This window comes from Struthio camelus, chromosome 1 (assembly GCF_040807025.1).
Source record: "Struthio camelus isolate bStrCam1 chromosome 1, bStrCam1.hap1, whole genome shotgun sequence".
Classification (NCBI taxonomy): domain Eukaryota; kingdom Metazoa; phylum Chordata; class Aves; order Struthioniformes; family Struthionidae; genus Struthio; species Struthio camelus.
In genome coordinates, this window is record NC_090942.1 from 127,923,329 (window position 1) to 127,942,478 (window position 19,150).

The window sequence follows — 19,150 nt, forward strand, 5'->3', positions numbered from 1 at the left end:
TTAAGAAAGCTTAAAACTGTACTTTATAACAAAACAGCAAAAAGTTGATTATCAGAAATAAACTGATTCTAAAAACTTACCCTAATCCTTTTAAGCCAGTCAATTTCATTATTGAGAAGAACTTCAGCATTGGGTACATTAATATTACTGTTGTAAGCATAGTTAAGAAGATGTCTTAAGAGAGTGAAGTAGTCTCCAGAATGCTTTGCTCTCTCTCTTGCAGTACTCTATATAAACCAAAGTTTAAAAAAAAAAAAATTGTAATTCATACATGTTTCTGTTTATAGCTCAACATAAACATTTTTCCTAAACTGACAGTAAATATGAAAGGAGAGAAGGGGGGCAGGGAGAACAAGGGTTCCCCCCCCCCCCCCCCCAGTCTGCTGGAAGTTAAACATTCGTATTTAGCTGTCAGTGAATAAAGTATTTGTTTCTGGACTATGTTTACCAGCGCTTTCTATACTTAAAGTGGAGAAAAAACAGTGGGATGATCGAAAGTTCAAGAACCAGAAGCATGCAGAATTTAAAAGCCCCAGCACACTTAGTAAAATAAGGCAATCACTGCCCTTCCCAAAAGTGTAGCTTTCTCCATCTAATCTGCCATGTTTTTTTTTTTTTTAATTTTTATTTTAAGGTTAGTGTTCACCAAAAATCAAATGCATACATTTAAGTTTATTCATGCTCTTATCAGAAAATGCATAACAGTTTCCCCTCACACTCAAATTGATATCAATTGTGCAGCCACAATATAAGTCAAAAGGAATACATATTTTCGTGATTATTGTCAATAGCAATTTGCTTTTTCTTGTAAATATTTTGTCTTCCTACTTTTTACAGAACTTCACACTGTACCAAAAAACCTTTACCTCTAGCCACTTACCCCTAGAACAGTAAACAGCAGGGTAATGAAGAAAAGGAGAGGTCTCTGTCCCATACAACACCTGGTAGCCATTAAAAAGAACTGCTCCTGCGCCATCTGACGAACAGTTCTGAAAATCATTTAATAAAAAAAAAAATTACATGCAATCTCCCTATCTAAAAGAACACTCAAAAAAACCTTGAAAGCTGTGCTTATCTGTTATTATCATGTGTTTAGAAAAATGGGGGTAAAAAGTATGTAAGAAATGACATACTTTCATTCTTCACTGCTTATCATTTGTTTCTCTTCACAGAATCGCTTGCAAGGAAATTTTAGAAACATCAATTTTTATTACACAATCTGTTCCACAAAGTAACAGCAACTTATTAGCACTTGGCCAAAAACTTGCACAACTTTCAGCAATATTTCATAGCTCAACATGCAATTTGACACCCTAGATAAGTGATTAGAAAAAAACAGAAAAATTTATCAGTTTTGCCTAAGAGGCAAAATAAAACAATCTCAGTAAAAATACTTTTCCATATCACTACAGCAGTTTGCTGAGCATCTCTAAAGCGATCAAAATTTATCACTAGGAAGAAAGGAGAAAAAAGGAGTCCCCTGAATATTCAAGTGTCTGGAATTAAAAATGAGAGAAATTTTCCATTGAAGAACTTAATCTGTCCAGTTATTTTGCACTGGGAATGGAAATCTTAAGGGAAAAGGGTATAAGACAAAACCTACTCTTAAAAGTCGTATCTTAATTGTCTTAGCATAATATCTTGTAAAAACTGCTCAGAACAATTCTGCTCAGGAAGAGAAAGAAAAATTAAAGTCTCAACATACAAGAAACTAAATCCTTACACAGTCTTTTTGGAGCGGCTGTCACTCTTTTCTGCCCATGAGGTCACTGTGGAAGGCACAAGTAAGAATCCCATTTCCTTCAGAGTACCTGCAAGTGTGGCTAATTGTACTTCAAGGACAGATAAGAACGACCTTTTTGGGTAATAGCAAAGATGCACCTAGCCTAGCCTTCTGTCTCTGGTATACGCCTAGGAAAGAGCTCAAGAAGAGCGAAGCATGTAGCCATACTTCTCCCCAATACTCTCTCATCTTCAAAGAACCCCCCAAACTATTTCCAAACTGAAGGTTTACATTGCTTAACTATTACGCCCAATAAGTTCTTACGCTCTGAAAGGTAGTGAAAAACCGTTCTCTATTTATTCTGCCTTTGCTACTTCTGATTTTAAAGGTCTCTTGGGCTTTCTCCTCCTACCATTTATCTCTTTTCCAATACAGAGTGCCCCAAGCTATTCAGCCGTTCCTCAGATGGAAGTCATTTCAGAGCTTTGATCTCCCTTGTCGCCCTTCTCTGATCTTTGCAAGTTTGACACTGCTTGGAGTTGTAGAAGCCTGCGGGATGAAGGGGACCTGTTCTGTTCTTAATAACATGTAACATTCTGTGGGATATAACTGCTGAGCTGATGTTTTCATAAAACTTCTTGCAGGAATTTTTTTAGGAGGAAAGCTTTCAACTGCTTAGAACACATCACATGGATGCTCCTCAGGCTCAGGCACTTACAGGTAGAACGAAATTAAAAAAGATGGTATTTCCCTGAAGCGAGAAGTGCAACTGAGGAAACACATACTCCATGCTGTTACGTCTCTGAGGTGTATGTATTATTTGAACAAAAGCATTGTATTTTGGTGAGGCTATAAGAATCCACTACTTCACAGAAGTATCCCTATTCTATTAAGGAACCATGGGAGGGATTCAGATGCCTAAACACAGGGATCTAGTGCCATTTTAGACACCAGGACAGCCGCATAAGGCTGGCAGATAGGACAAGATGCACGATGAACTCATGCTCATCTGGAGAGGCAGCTGGCGGCCAAATGCCACCAGCATTAAGGCATTAAGGTAACGTGAATCCTACCCCGTTGACAGCTCCAAGATACCTCTTTCTGCTTAGTTAATGTAATCGAAATAAGTCTGCTCAATGGGCTTAACTGCCATGGCTTTTCACGGGCAGTAATAATTGTTAGTTCATTTGTTTTTTCGGACATGTACCTTTGACATCACCAGTCAGCGCTCTGAGGCTACCAGTGGAACACTTCTGGGTTCCAGGATTGCTTAGCACTACGTTTAGTTATCTACTGTTTACTAAGCCAGTCTTCTATTCAGGATTCACAAATTAAATCATTTACCGTCACGAGACAAAATGACTTTATACTTGTAAAATACTAGCTGCTCTAGTATTTAGATTTAATAATTTGTATTCTGTTTCTCAATGGATGTGTATATTGGGTACGCTATGGCGAAACCAGCAAAAGTCCTGTACAATATCAACATCTGAAAGAGAGAAAAAAGAAAGAAAAAAACCCCCCAAACTCCCAACTACGACCAATCCATCTGATCTTCTCTGATATGAGCTTGATCACCTCCCCTGCCTTTTACAGGGCACCAAAACCATTTTCTCTCATGCATAATTTTGCTCACATCGTTCTCCGATTGAGGTTAGAAGATAAGGGAAGAGCAGTTAAAAATGTAAGGGTAACACTTGGGAATTGTGCGCAATGCTTGCCGAGCCTTCTCTGCACTGCAGGAACTCACTTGTTTCCACATTGACTCAAAAGAGTAACGTTTCTTTATCTTAGATCAACTGCACAGCCTTCATTTTCACAAACGTCTTCTGTTTCTACCGATGTTTAAGCTACTCTAACCAACCGATCACCTAATAACGGACAGTACTGCTGCATTCTTAGTGAGATTACCATGCGTATCAATAGTTTTATAAGCATATGAGGAAAAAAAGGGCTCAATTGTTAACTTCTTGTATAGACAGGTGTGATTCAATTTTCCATACAATAAATTCAGCTCATTTCCCATTCTAGGGTAGAAAGAATACAAAGATAAAGAGCTTAGCAGAGGTCTACTTGGATAAGAGAATCCCTTAAAAAATTTATTTCCTCTGAGAACAACAAACAAAAGCCAACCGTTAACGCTACTACATTCAAAGGAAAAAAAACGAACAAACTTGCGGAATGAACCCACTGCTGCTCAGACAGACTCTGGCTATCACGACAACGAAACATGTGGAAAGAGAAGTCCCAGCTCGGAGGCAAATTTAATTTCTTCCACTATTACAGGAAGGAAAGTATAACAGTCAGCTATACACTAGGCACAACATCATGAAATAATTTGGAATCAAATTTCAGCCAGCAAAATTCAAACTAGCAAGAAGATTCACCATTGGTACAAACTGCAAAGTCTTTCCACATCTGTAGGTCAAGACTGTAGGTCTTGACAAAAAGACGTTCAAGCTAAGTCACAAATTCTGGTAGATGCAACAGACTTATGACTCATCTCAAACTACTGTATAATAGAATTCAGAGACTCAGATCCACTGTTTACAACTCATAGATTTAGAAGTTCCCAATTTGCACCAATAGTTCACTCTCTTAGGGAAATATGACCAAAAGAGGAAAATTATCACAAAAAGCACCTGCAGTTTTCAAAGACTGAAAGAATAAGAACGCTCATCTTTGACCTAAGTTTGCCATTGGCACTATTATAAGTTTGTAAAACCAAAACACTGCTTTTTTGCTAATAACTATTTTAATATTTTACACCATGCTGTAGAACTTTAAATATTTGGAGTAAGTTAATTTTGTAATTAACACAGTGAAACGCATCTCATTCTATATAGTTGTTTTTTGTTTTTTTTTTTTTAAAAAACATTAATGCAGCTGACAATTATTTTGTGAGTGAGTTCTTGCAGCAAAAGGTCGTATTTTATTGGGGAAATATCACAAAACAAATTCATGATAATAAAAGAATATCTCAGTATTTACCTCTCAGTTACTCGTGAGGTCAAAATCCTGACCAATTAAACCAAACTAGTGAAAGTAATAGTAAATAAGATGCCTTTATACCAGACACCTGATAAGTACTTGCAAAAATTTATATATATATACATACACACACACACACACACACATATATATATATACACACATATATATATACACACACACACACATATATATACACATATACACACATACATGGGGGTGGGGGGAAGAGAGAGAGAGTTTGCGTGCGTGCGTGTGCGTGCGTGTGCGTGCGTGTGTGACGGCAGCCTTCCATGTAGAGTGACAAGAATGTCAATTTGTGATATCCTAGTCACAGCTTAAAGAATGGCCTTTAAGACCATTTCATGAAAGACTGGTATCATATTAGAAGTAGCCCCAAAAGCTTCAGTATTGCCATACTGACAATGAATAAGCAAGGAGATTACACAGATTTGGCCTCTATATCATCTCTGAATTCCCCAACAATGTTTGCACAAAGTATTTCTTTATCATCTGCAAACTAAACCTGAAAATTGTACACTGAAATTCATACGCAAAGAAATACTCCTGTCTACAAAGTCTTGATACCAAACTAACACCAATTGAGATATAAACAAATGCTGGTGTACACTTGAGAAATGTCATTGTTAAATTCCAAATACAATGCCAAAAATGCAGATAACTGAACAGTAGATAATGGAACAGTAAGTGCCATTGTAGTTATAAGGCTTTATTTATATTTGCACAACTAAGATTGTGTATAAAAAAGCCACAAAACTGAGAAATCTTTGGATCCATATGAGAAATCAAAATATGCAGCAGCACTGACACCTAGTCCATGCTATTCAGTTGTATCAGTACTCCAAATCTGACGTGCAACAAACATACTTCATATCAAGTTACTATTTTGAGAGTATCTACGGACAGTTTAAAATATGAAATTTAGTGGCTTCTGATTCACCAGTCTTTAAAATTATCAAAAATAACAGTGAAAGAGGGCTTGTTTCATTTAATGTCTATGATGGTAAAATTAAAAATATGCATTTGCAACGCGTTATGCCAAAAGTATGTTATCTAACATATATGAGGATAATAAGCTTCAGCAAAGCTGAAAGTGTGAAATTCCGTATCACAGGTTACGCCTACTAAAACTAGTGCAATTCTGATTGATCATAATATTCCAGAGTTCCACCGACATATGCAAGTAGTTAACTATATAAGAATGCTTCAACAATACCATTGATCCTTCTGTTATGGTAAACATTCCTGGACATAATACAACCTGTTTTGTCTAAAAAATTAAAGAAAAAACCCATAGTGCTGAAAACCTGATCCCACTCATCTCACAGCACCATATAAAATTTATTTAAAGGCTTGGACAACTATGACTTGAGTAATTTCTGACCTCTACCATTTCTGAAATTTAAAATACTCTTGGAACAACAGTGGAAATTTCTGATAAAACCATCATTAAATCTTTAGGAATAGTTCTACACCTTTGTACTCTGCTAATCTCAAATTTAATAACAACATGCAAAAATCTTCTGCCTGAATGACTGCTAAAAACGCACACATGGGTATCTTATGTTACAATTTCAGATGGCCTAAAAGCCACAAGACAAGCATCATACAGGCGCTGTAGAAAAGCAGAACTGTCGGTTTAGCTTCATCGGGAAATAACAAGAGGTCCCTGAACTGCGCTGCAGGACAACCTGATCCTGTCACTCTTGGCAGCTCCTGTTAGCTTGCCTCCCCTTTACCTTCCCCCAACACAGCTAAGGGTTCCCCCAAGACACTCCTACTGTCAGCCATGACAGTAAATATGTAAAATATTTGTGAGTCAAATGAAGATCAAGAATCACAAGCTAACCACTCCAATACAAAAAAACAGAGGAGTAAGTCTCAACTTCCTGCCTTCTCATACTGCCAGCACTCCTGGCAGTATGAGGAGGCAGAAAGCAGAAAATATATTATCAGAAGGAGAAAATATATTCATGGTAAAGTTCTACTATACTTAAGTCACCTAAATACTCTAATATTTAATCAAATATTTGCATAATTTCTGGGAAATACAAAGCAGCTAATATTTTATTCCATATAAACTGCTCTGAAGACATAAACAGCACATTATCAGGCATCCATGTGGTTTGATAATGTGCTTCTTACGAGTACACAGAAGGTAAGAGCGACACAGCTATCACTTTAGGATACGTAACCAAGTTGCAAATTTATATTGCCAAGCAATAAATTAAGATAATTGCAAGTGACAATTTATCATAAAAATCTGTAACATACACAAAATATCAGAATTGCCCAAAGCTTATCAAAAGTTTAACGCATGCTCATCATGTCAATTTTGATCAGATTCAGTTTAAAATTAAAAAAAAATTAAAAAAAGAACTCACTGCACTACGTTTAGGTTTTATATTCATTTTCAATTGTAAAATAATACATGTGATGTAAAAACAAAAACTTACTTGCTGTGACAGTGCAACAACAAGTCAATGATAAATGTCTGCCATGCCTTTTCTTTACTGAGTGCATCCAGTGCCGTTGGAATCAAAGCAAAACACAGGGTCATCACCTCCAATGCTTCACAGCAAACCTGTTCATCTTCCATGTCTGGTTCATTTCCTGCATTTGTCTGTGAAAATAAGACAGCGCAAAGTAGGTACGGAGAAAAGACCAGAGGAACCCAATCAGCTTCCAGGTGAACTCTAAATACAAACATAAACTAAGAATTTGTATATTAAGAGATTATTAATGCCATATATATATATATATATATATATATTTTTTTTTTTTTTTTTTTTTTTTTTTTAAACACACTACACTCGAATGGGATTCAAAGCACTACGTGGGATGGCCTAAATTTTTAGTTCTGTATTTCTCAAAGGAGGTTTCAGAGCACAAACTTAAGATGTCATAGGTTAAATGGGAAGCTTGTGAACAAAACTTACACCACTGAGTATTGTTGTTCAATATATATCTCTCTCTACATATTTTAAAAACAGGATGCTTTCTTGTTCTACTCAGAATCTAGAGTTTGAAGCTTTGAAAACAGTTACTCCTTCAGCAGAGCAAGGCTGTAGTTCTGTACAACTCAAGAAATCCACAGTTTCACAAACTGTGATATTCAGACTTACTTGACCAACATCATCGTAACACTGCTAGAATTTGTTCAGCTTTTCACTATTTTTCAAAAATGTGAAATAGCTGAACCGAATTTTGAGTGTAGTTGCTCTGGTGACTTCTGAAATATGAAAGGATAGTATTTCTAATTGGAACATACACTATTCTTTCCGTTAAACACTTCAATCAAATGAGTTGATTTTGATACACTTTCCCTAAATTATTGCTTTGAGAATAAAAGCAAGTCCACTCCTCCACATAAGCCAAAAGTAATTAGCTCAAAGAAGTTACGGAGAAACTGAATGCAAGCAGGTTTCAACCTTAATTCATCAGTAATCATGGCTGCAGATTAGCAATATTAACCAGAAACATAAAATAAATATCTGTTTTATATATGTAAAGATAACAGAAAGTAGGCAAAAAGACGGGTTTAGAAGGCACCAGAGAGCTAACTGTAAAGAACAGCGGCAGAAGACAAAGCGTCTCTCAAGCTGGCAACAGACGCTATTTTGTCTTTGCACAACTAAAAGGAGAGAAGGTCACTATCTATAGTGGGAGGATCTGGCATTTCTGACACGTCAAGATATGGAAGTAAAAGCAGAATGCTTTCAGCAGTTCAGGAACGCACCTGCTCTGCACCGAAGCCTTGTTACAACAAAAAAAAGTTGCATGGGTGCAAGGATCTAGTAGAAAAGCACAGAAAACTTTATACTAACCCAATAACTTCCCCGTACTTAGTCAACACAAGCTGACTGGTCTGTACAAGCAGCATACAGAACAGTGCTTCAGATGGGTACAGTTCTGCTCTCGGTTAACAACGAAACGGCAGCTTGATGTTACAGAAAAATCATATGCAGTCCTCTCTGCCCACTAAGAGGAACCCCATGTCAGATACTTATAGGTAGTGGGCAAAAAGATCCAGTAAAAATTGTACTCTCAAAATAATTCATCTCAACTTTAATAAAAAGTTTAATTGAATTCACCACTTGAGCACTTTAAGAGGATTTTGAACTGAAGAACTTTCTTTCAGAAGTCACATTGACACAACTATTCTGAAGTGCCACTGAAAAACCCATTTGCTACAGCTGCCTCTCATATTTGTTTTTAAGAATCCTGAAATGTCATTCCTGGTTTCACAAGAATCAGTCTTTTTTCTTTTTCTTTTCTTTTTTTTTTTTAAAAAAAAAAAACTATTTAGCATTAAATCTTTCCTCCTCAGACTTAGCAAAATGCTCCTATGATTTAAAGGTTAAAAGATCTAAGTGGTCAACTTAGGAAACAGGAAGCACTTTCCTTAAATCACTTTTTCCCTCCCTCCCTCTTAGTGTAATTCCTTGGAGAGAAAAAACAGGCTGATTAACTAATTCTGCATGTTGCAACCATAAGCTATTTTTCCCAGTCCCCAGAATACTGAACTTTCATAAAATTACCGAAGGAGTTATTTGCTGTATTCTGTAACTGAGTATAATGTCTCTTAAATAAAGAACGTGTCCTTTTTGCAGCATTCCTCAATTTCTGTGATACCTTTCTCTCTCCTAATGTTAAATTTCTAACTCTCTAAATGTACTTTATTCCCCTTTATTACTTCAGCAATTTCTTCTGCTTTTTACAGTTTCTAAATTTTTCCCTTCAACTTCTATTTCCCTTTTGCTTTATATAAATCAAAGGCAGCTGATCAGGATTATTACAAGTGTCCATATCACAGTCAATAATAATAAAAGAAAAAACAAACAAAAAACCCCACCAGCCTTTGAGGAATGACCGATAACAATGTTCGTACAAAACACTGATATGCTTTTCCCCAAGCAGAGGACAAGGCCTAATAACACCTTAAATTCCACCTTATTTTAAAACTTGAATTGTTTGAAAATATTTTTACATAATTTAACTGCACGATTTTCACCCAGAAAGATATCAAAAACAAAACAAAGCAAGATACTGAAATCGGAGTGAAAAAGCCTCCTTAGTTCTAAGAGCACAGACACAATAAGTTGGGCACATCTATCAGCAGAATCATGTTTTAAATGTTATGTATCAACAGCAGTAACCACCACAGCAAAAACAACGTCTCAGTCAGTGCAATATGCAGGAGAAGCAACTGGAGTTAAATAGAGTATTTTAAAGCCACAGCAAGAGACACTACCCTTCTGCATTACCCCTGAACAACTTGATCATTGAGCCAAGTAGGAAATAAACTTCTCCAGGTTTAAAACCTGCAGGACAAGGTATACTCCCAACTGTACCAGGAACTACGTGAGTCAGGATACTGGGAGGATGAGAAGCATGCACAGAATTGGTCCTCTCCCTTTAATTCACCTTTGTGAAAGGAGCTTCATTAGATGCGTTTTTCCTACTACATGACTGTTCCTCATACACATCAAATCTATAGACGTAAGAGCACATCCTCCTGTTTCTAAACTGTCACACTAACTAAACCACAGTATAAATGCAAGTTATACTACTTAAAAAAAATATACACTTTGTGAAAAGTAATTCCAACAGCAATAGGAGGAGGATACTTAAGACAAGCAGATGCCATTGTACCACTATGTTGGCTAAATGAAAAGATGCTGCTTTTTTCCAAAACAAGAATTTTCCAATTTATCATTTAAATACAATAGCTAATATGCCAAGAATAAAACATCTCAGAGTCCTTTCCCTTTTACTCTCAGCCAAGTGTTCATGAGTAGTACTCTTGTTTGTCTTATAAAATCAAGCTGAAGTGTTTAGAGAACATGAAGTTTTTCTGTTTTTAATCACCGTCAAAATACTGGGTTAACAGTAAGCAACCCATTCATTATGCACAAGGTTTGCAGTAACTTACTGAAACATACCAACTCCAAACTACTTCTGTAAGCTGCATGTTAAACTATGAAGATTCAAAGAGAGTTTCCATATATATATATATATATATATATGGAATATATATACATATATATATATACATATATGGAAACTAAAGGAAAAAAAGCCATACAGTATTAGCAATAATCTAGTTTTATCAGTGCTACAGTATATACGTTTCAGATATATTGGCTCATGCGTTTCATTCCCAACTGCACATACGCTTAGATTAATCTCATAGAAGAGACCTTTTAAGTTTAAAGACTACAAAAATTAGCATTGCAAGAAACGCTTATTTCATATTTAGATATAGAACTTAAGTATGCTAGAAACACATTACAACAGTTAACAGAATGGTTGCATTTTTGAGCTGACAGGAGATCCAAGTAACAGTGAAATAGTGACTGGGAAGAGGTATTTGGAATAGAATATTTATCTATGGTGTGACAGCTGAGAAACCAGGTTAGACTCCACAACACGTTCTCACCAAGATTACTGCTTAAAAGGTGGTCATACTCTCAGTCTGAACTAGCTGACACCAGAAAAGAAGTTGTTTAGGAATTCTTACCTTTTCATAGATTTTACTGATTTCTTCATTTGAGCTGAACACCAGCTGAACTGACCCACATCCCGATGCCCAGACAATTTTTTGCACTGCTCTGATAACACAGATATCAGGGATGTATTTTGAAGCCTAGGAACAAAGAAATAAATCAGAGGAATATTAAAATACAGTTGCAAATAATGTTATCATGGAGTCTAAGCTCTTACAACAATGAACTTCATAAAAACCATATAGATTAACACCAAATATTTCTCCTTAGATTGGAAAAATAAAAAAGAAACTGTACCTTGCAAAGCATTTCTATTTCACTTACGATTTAATATGTCATTCTACATTAGAATGCAAGCATGCATGATAACTTAGAACAAGATTTAGTAGAAACCATCAGCTAAAGACTTAATTTTGAAAACAGACCATTGGGGTGACTGGAAGAGATGTTTCACTTGTTTATATTTTACTTCAATTATAAAACTACCTTGGTTTGCAAGAAAACAAGTTTACTAAGTGACAACTGCATACAGAAGTAAGGCAGTTTTTAAACACGTAAGATAGGGGATGGCAAGTATATTCACAATAGTTTATACAGGCCAATATCAAGAAGAGTCTGTTTCTTAATTTAGGCTCAAAGAATTCACACTTACATCAGCCAAATTAAGGAGCCACACTGTTCAAAAGTATTATATTCCACAACTATCTTGTGCTCTTTCTTAAAGTATTTTGAATTTAATTCCACTTTTATTACACAAAAATGTATTATAGTAGCCAGACCCACTTATACGGTCAAATATAGTATTATTTCTTCAAACATTAAAATAAGCAGGATTCTTTTCTAAATATATGAAAAAAACCTGTCAGATATAAAGGTATACAGGTAATGATTTTAGACTTTCGTTTAATCTTCACAACATTTTAAATCACACTTAATACTCAAAACTCCCTCCCCTTTTTCTATTTCTCTTCTTGAGCAGAATATTATTCAGAAACCAAGACATAAGAACAACAAAAAGAAGGAAATATCATGAAAATATTTTCCAAAGGAAAATGTTAACTTGATTTATTTAAATCTACGACATAGAGTTACTGCAATACTGATCTAAAGATAACAATATCCACAATCCATTAAAGAGCTTGTGCAGAAGCTTGTCTAGTTCACCTACGTCTCTTTATGCTATTAGACACTGAATTTCACAATTCCATATGGAAACAACCCATTAAATACTTTTAATAGGCAGTTGACTAATTCAGAACATGAACAGTATCTCAAATGTTTCATGACATTTTTGGAGGAAAAACCATTTCTTACATAGCAATAAGCCTAAGAAGGATAGAGAAATAAATGATACTACAAAAAAGAAAAAGCAATACAGAAGGAAATTCACCAACCTCATCAGATATTTGCTGTGCAAGGCGTATTGCTACATTTCTTAGCATGCATTCTGAAGTTGGATTGGGAATGTTCTGTAGGGCATTTTGTAGCACCACTGCCTGGTCGTGTGTAGCCTGGTTTATCTGGAAGAAAGTATTTTTTAATAATTACTTTATATGTGAGGAAAAAAAAAAGAAAATAAAGTTACTTGGGAAGGGTTTGGTGTTAGAAATCATGTACACCAAGAAAAAGAAAACCTCTCACTTTAAAATAGTTAGAAGCCATCACATCTGAAGACACTGTAAATCACAGTATAAGATCACAGATTACAAGGAGATCAGAAGAGAGGCATTTGCCTGAAACTACTTGTGGTTGCAGTTCTGTTTAATGACTCTAAACTACATCTCCTGTTCTTATTATCCTTCCACAAAGGAAAGTGAATTCAAGACAAGTTTCTATCCTCTTTTTCTTGGTTTGAGTTTGGAGTTCCTTCTACTGAGGCTGACGTAGCTCCATAAGTCTTGGCAGGTCCACTCTAAAATAGAGGTTACCGTCTCTTGAAGGATGAGAAAGTGATCAGGAGTAGTCAACAGGGATTCACAAAGGGGAAGTCATGCTAAACCAACCTAATAGTCTTCTATGATGCGATGACTAGCTGGGTAGATGAGGGGAAAACCAATGGACGCTGTCTACCTGGACGTCAACAAGGCTTTTGACACTGTCTCCCATCACATCGTAGGCAAGCTCAGGAAGTGAGGGCTAGGTGAGAGGACAGCGAGGTGGATTGAGAACTGGCTGGATGGCAGAGCTCACAGGGTTGTGGTCAGTGGCGCAGAGTCTAGTTGGAAGCCTGTAGCTAGCGGGGTCCTCCAGGGGTCAATACTGGGTCCAGTCCTGTTCAACTTATTCATCAGTGAGCTGGGATGGAGGGACAGAGCGCCTCCTCAGAGAGTCTGCTGATGATACACAACTGGGAGGAGCGACTGACACACCAGACGGCTGTGCTGCCATTCAGAGATGGACCTGGACAGGCTGGAGAGATGGGCAGAGGGGAACCTCCTGAACTTCAACAAAGGCAAGCGCAGGGTCCTGCACCGGGGGAGGAATAACCCCCTGCACCAGGACGGGCTGGGGGCCGACGTGCTGGAAAGCAGCTCTGCGGAGAAGGACCTGGGAGTCCTGGGGTGGGGGACAACAAGGTGACCGTGAGCCTGCCACGTATCCTTGTGGCCAAGGCGGCCAATGGTATCCCGGGGTGCATGAGGCAGAGTGCTGCCAGTGGGTCGAGGGGAGGTGATCCTCCCCCTCTACTGTGTCCTGGGGAGGCCTCGCCTGGAGTGCTGTGTCCAGCTCTAGGCTCCCCAGTACAAGAGAGACACGGAGCTCCTGGAGCAAGTCCATCAACGGGCTACAAAGATAATTAGGAGACTGGAGCATCTCTCCTATGAGGAAATGGTGAGAGAGCCGGGACTGTTCAGCCTGTGGAAGAGAAGACTTATACACACCGATCTGATCGGTGTGTATAAGTATGTGAAGGGAGGGTGTCAAGAGGGTGGGGCCAGACTCTTCTCCGTGGTGCCCAGTGATAGGACGAGAGGCAATGGGCACAAACGGAAACCCAGGAAGTTCCATCTGAACCTGACGAAAACCTTCTTTCCTGTGAGGGTGACAGAGCACTGGAAGAGGTTGCCCAGAGAGGTTGTGGAGTCTCCTTCCTTGGAGATGCTCAAAACCCGACTAGACACGGTCCTGGGCAACCTGTTCTAGCTGACCCTGCTCGAGCAGGGGGTGCTGGATGACATGATCACCAGAGGTGCCTTCCTACATCTACCATTCTGTGATTCTCATAGATAAACTTGCTTGAAAAGGCTGTGTGCACTGTGGTCAGAAATTAGAACTTGTTGAACAAAAGAGTTTCTCCATTATCTGGTATAATTCCATTTTAAAAAACGAAAAACAAAACAAACCTCCACCCCTTTCTCAAATGCTCCTCAGAGGACACACCATAAAGGTGTTCTATCATATCTAGCACTGGTCATACCTCTTTGCTTTGTCACAGCTTCTGAAAGGCGCTCGATTTAACGCAGCAAAATTACAGAACTCCCACTGAAGGCTGTTACAATGCTTACATGGTGGATTAGCTACCGGAAGCAGGCTGTAGAAGGATCAAACGTAACATGGAGGCACACCAGGGTATATGTAACAGAGGAATATGCTCAATAACCTTATCAGTTCAAGTTTCTATGAAAGCAAAGAAGAAAATACTAGAATATTTTTTAAAAGGTTATACGGATAGGTAGCAGACTGATAACTGGAAGACTGCAGAGAGTCTTGCTTACCTCATTCTCTTAAGAACTGGCCAAGATAGAATGTTATGCTTATGCTTTAGACCTAATAGATAGAAAACATTCACAAATCCCACCTTCAAGCCAAGAAGGAAGCTCACTGGTGCTGCAGCAGAAAAAAGTATCAAGGCCAACATACTTCAAAGAGGATGGTGATGACACCAAGAATAACTACGTTTTCTCTGACAGATCAGAAGTTTGCAGCACTATATAATGAATGTTAACGTCATGAACAAATGTTACCATCATTTAAGTGGTCAGCACAAATCAGTTTCAAACAATACTTAAGATACTCAGCTGATGCTGATATGTGTTCCAAACTGCCTTCTGGATAATCATAACGAGACAATATGGCAGCAAAGTTTACTCATTTTAATAGGCAAAGGATAGGGTGGCTAACACACTTGTTTAAAGATGCTTCTGTTCTATTCTGACAAGAGACAAGAAAAGGTCTTTACCTCTTTGTAGAAGTACTGCTACGAGTTTTGATCCCTTTGGAAAACAACAAAGCTGGTATCTTATAGCAGATGCAGATAACCAGAACAGATGCCAGTTTTTCAGATTTAATGGGATTGTATTTCTCTGCTTCAAAGAACCACCTTAGTGAATATTCCAGGAGAAACTCCTGTAAAGTGGGCCCCTCCTTCTGTGTATTCTTGAGTATAGTTTGACAGATTAAACCACCGTTTGGGATGGAACTTCACAAAAGTAAAAAGATAGCTGGAATACCAGGAAAGAATTGTCCAAAAAGGACAGCGGCAAAATTTAAGTCCGGGGCTTTATGTACGAGCCCCAATATAACAGAGCAGATGTAAAACCTTGACCTATAACATATCTGTTCACATGTAGAAGTATTAGTCATATCACACATGCACAAGATCTACTACTTTGGCTGTGTAATACAGGCGCTCTATCATCTCACCCTTTCCCTTTCCAACTCAAAGAAACCTAAGGGTAGTACATCTCAACTGTAAACATTTAATTTTGCAGTTTACCTAGCTGTTCTCTGCAAGAATTTTCTACATGCAATGGATTGAACTAAAAGTCTGAAATGTTTATTTTTGTGTAGAAAAAGAGGTAACATGTTCCAACTGCAATTCTCCGTTTTTTTATGCTCTAATGGTACCTAGAAGAGATACAAACATCCAGAGGAAGTCATACATCCTTCAAAAGACTCAGACCAAAAGACTCTGAATTCACATTTATGGGATAAATGCATGTGAAAACTGGAAGTTATTTGTACGGAAAACCATACAAACCACTGAAACACATGTGTAAACAGCAACCCTAACTTATTGTATCTAAGCTCACATCATTAAGGCTCATATCAGCCTTTTTACAGTCAAAAAGGAACAGAATTTGCTTAAGAAATAAGTTGATCTCTTTTTTTAAAAACATGAAACAATCTTATGTGAAAGTACTGTGAGTTGCTGACATGAGACTCACAAAGAGACTAAGTCAATTAAGAGTAGCATATCTGTAGGAAGACAGATGTTGCTGCAGATAACATAAGAAACACAGTACATTGCTACCTGCATCAAGGAAGATTTACATTACCGGTGAGATTGGACTTGTGCCTTCCACAACTGGCTGACAAGCTTCTGCCACAGCTCGAACATGGCCATATCCAATTGCTGTTAGCAATAATTTGGCTATTTTTAGAGCATTAAGGTAGGCACCCCTTCGAGTTTCCATATCCGCATTTGGCAGGAAGTTATTTCTAGTCAGCATGCTCAATACAAGAGGCAAACCACCACTTTTTAAGAAGTTGTATTGGAAGTCACTGGCATCTTCTCCCAGAGGTGCACTGGCAGGCATTAACAAGGCATAAACTACCTGTAGAACAAAATACAGCAAGTTAGCTAACAAAAGTGCACTAGCTTGAACGTAGATGATTAAACATGAGACTATGCTGGAATACTTCTCTTCTATGCTTTGGTAGCATAGTTCATACTATAGTCATAGACATATGTCATGTAGACATAGTATAGTTCATACACAGTTCATAGCCCTCCAATAAACTAATGCTAAGTATCGTGAATTGTTATTTTCAAAACAGAATTTGATCTTGGGCTTCTACAATGTTACAGAGAGCACTGCCAAAAAAGTTTAGAAGCAATAAAACATGGAGTTAAATATTTATTTATTCATTTTAAAGAAAAGGTAAAGTATCACAAACCTCTGTTAGATACAGCACTTGTGAGGCAGAAGGACCAAAGAAGAGAGAGTCCAGAGATGGACTAAGGCTGCTTTCACCAAGTTTCGCATGATCTAAACAAATAGCTCTTAGTTTCTCAACCGTAGTGTTATCTGCAATAAAAATACAACTTCTAAACATTTTGTAACCTAGCAACTCCAGAAGATGACAGTGGTATTTACAATTATCAATCTGGAAAACTGAACTGCATCTAAACAGTTACAGAAAATATAACTGATACACAATTACAGACTCTGAAATGTTCTGCAGCGTTGCTTACCGTCAGTACAAAGACTGTTAAAGTAATGCCATAAAAATCACTTCAAAATACAACATATTCTCCCTGTTTTCACTGCACTGAACTGCACTAGAGCACCAAACCCTAGAACAAATGGCAAACTATGTAACTTCATCAGACAGACAAGACTCAACTATTTGGGAAATACATTTAGAACCCTAATTAGGGTAATACAGACACGAATTACAGCACCAACAAATTAGGGAAATATTTTCTGCTTTCTACTATCTTCATTTTTATAGAACAGGCGAGATATAACCATCAAGATAAAGCAGGATGAAATTAAGTATTTACCTGGTGGCATAAGCTTCATAAGGACACGTGCTCCATCTCTAAGAGGTGGCATATTTAGGCTACTGCCCAAGTCTGCAACTTGCCAAAGAAAAGAGATGTATCTAGGATGCAGTGACATGATCTTCAAACAAACAAACAAGAAACAATAGTTAAAGACAAATTAGAGGCAGAAAAAAATACTTTTAAAACTGTTCATTTCAATCAGAGTATAGGCTTACCACCCCAGGCAAACAGCTTTCAACTTCTGGGTTTGGACCATCGCTGTAGTGATTGCCATGGTTGCCCGGAGAACCAGTTGAAGAGTCGGAAGAACTATCGGGACTTGAGGGCATATTAGAATTTATCTGTGTAAGCTTAGCTGTAATTAGCTGAAAAACACAATCATAGTTTTAGTACTATGCAAAAATGAATATTCCTTAGTAAATAAGCAACTGACACAATGTTAATGTAGTATTACAAGAAGCAGGAGGAATGGAACTGTTTCACAAGAATACGTGAACCCACGCATGGCTTTTTTAAAAGCATTTACAAAAGGGAAATAATATCTGAATCAACGTAATTGACTGACTTTCAACACTTACCGTTTTATCTTTGAGATTCAGTTGCCCAATTAATTTTCTGTCATCTGCAGGATCCACCAGCTCGCCTCCAATAAACAGTTCTACTTTCGTGTGCGCACTGTTGGCTTTAATACGATTAAGAATACAACGTCGTACTTGCCCAATTGTATCATTTGTGTGAGACCAAATATCTAGATCTTCCACCTGGCGGCCTTGGTTTGGAAAACGAACTACCAGCGTAATGTGTTTACCACGGAAAGCTCTGAAAATAAACAATTCAAATAAAGTTCTTTTTGCCTTATGAAATACTTTAAATGAAACTAGTTATTTTTCCTGTTATATTTTGAACTGAAGATCTTTCAGCATCAAATCTTTATGTACGGTGGAATACTCCAGCATGCAAATGTTTTGCAAAGACATGAGGAACTGCAAGCTTAACATATACAGAAGCATTCAAGAAGCCACACTGTGCACCAAACATGTATTAAAATAGAGTCAACTTTACCGTTACATTATGAACACTGATGGAATTGTAAAAAGTCTCTTATAAACTTTTAGATCCTTTCTGCTGCTATTAATTTCCTGATCAAAATGCAATAAAGCCCATTAGACCGGTAACTATGCTTTGCTCTTTTTGTGCAACAACTGTTTCAAACACAGAAACATCAGAAATAGTCATCAGGTCACCAAGGCTGAATGCCTTCTGTCAGAAGCTAGTGAAGTTTAACGTTAGAACTCCACATGCATGCTTTTGAAGATTAAAACAGGGATCAAAAAAAGAAGAAACATTTTCATACTACCAGTGACCACACTTGTGCAATGGCAGGGAACTCGC

General features: G+C 37.5%; 1 protein-coding gene across 2 annotated transcripts in view; it reads right to left on the reverse strand.

The window, feature by feature from the left end:
* USP9X (ubiquitin specific peptidase 9 X-linked) overlaps positions 1-19,150 on the reverse strand; it is a 110,449-nt gene that overhangs the window by 26,017 nt on the left and 65,282 nt on the right. For both annotated transcript variants that reach the window (XM_068916456.1, XM_068916453.1), the window contains exons 19-28: positions 18,337-18,577; positions 17,974-18,123; positions 17,756-17,876; positions 17,146-17,276; positions 16,524-16,802; positions 12,639-12,764; positions 11,259-11,384; positions 7,192-7,358; positions 881-989; positions 81-227 (exon numbers count right to left, since the gene is read on the reverse strand). In XM_068916456.1, coding sequence (XP_068772557.1) covers positions 81-227; positions 881-989; positions 7,192-7,358; positions 11,259-11,384; positions 12,639-12,764; positions 16,524-16,802; positions 17,146-17,276; positions 17,756-17,876; positions 17,974-18,123; positions 18,337-18,577 — 1,597 coding nt within the window. The remainder of the gene's footprint in view (positions 1-80; positions 228-880; positions 990-7,191; positions 7,359-11,258; positions 11,385-12,638; positions 12,765-16,523; positions 16,803-17,145; positions 17,277-17,755; positions 17,877-17,973; positions 18,124-18,336; positions 18,578-19,150) is intronic.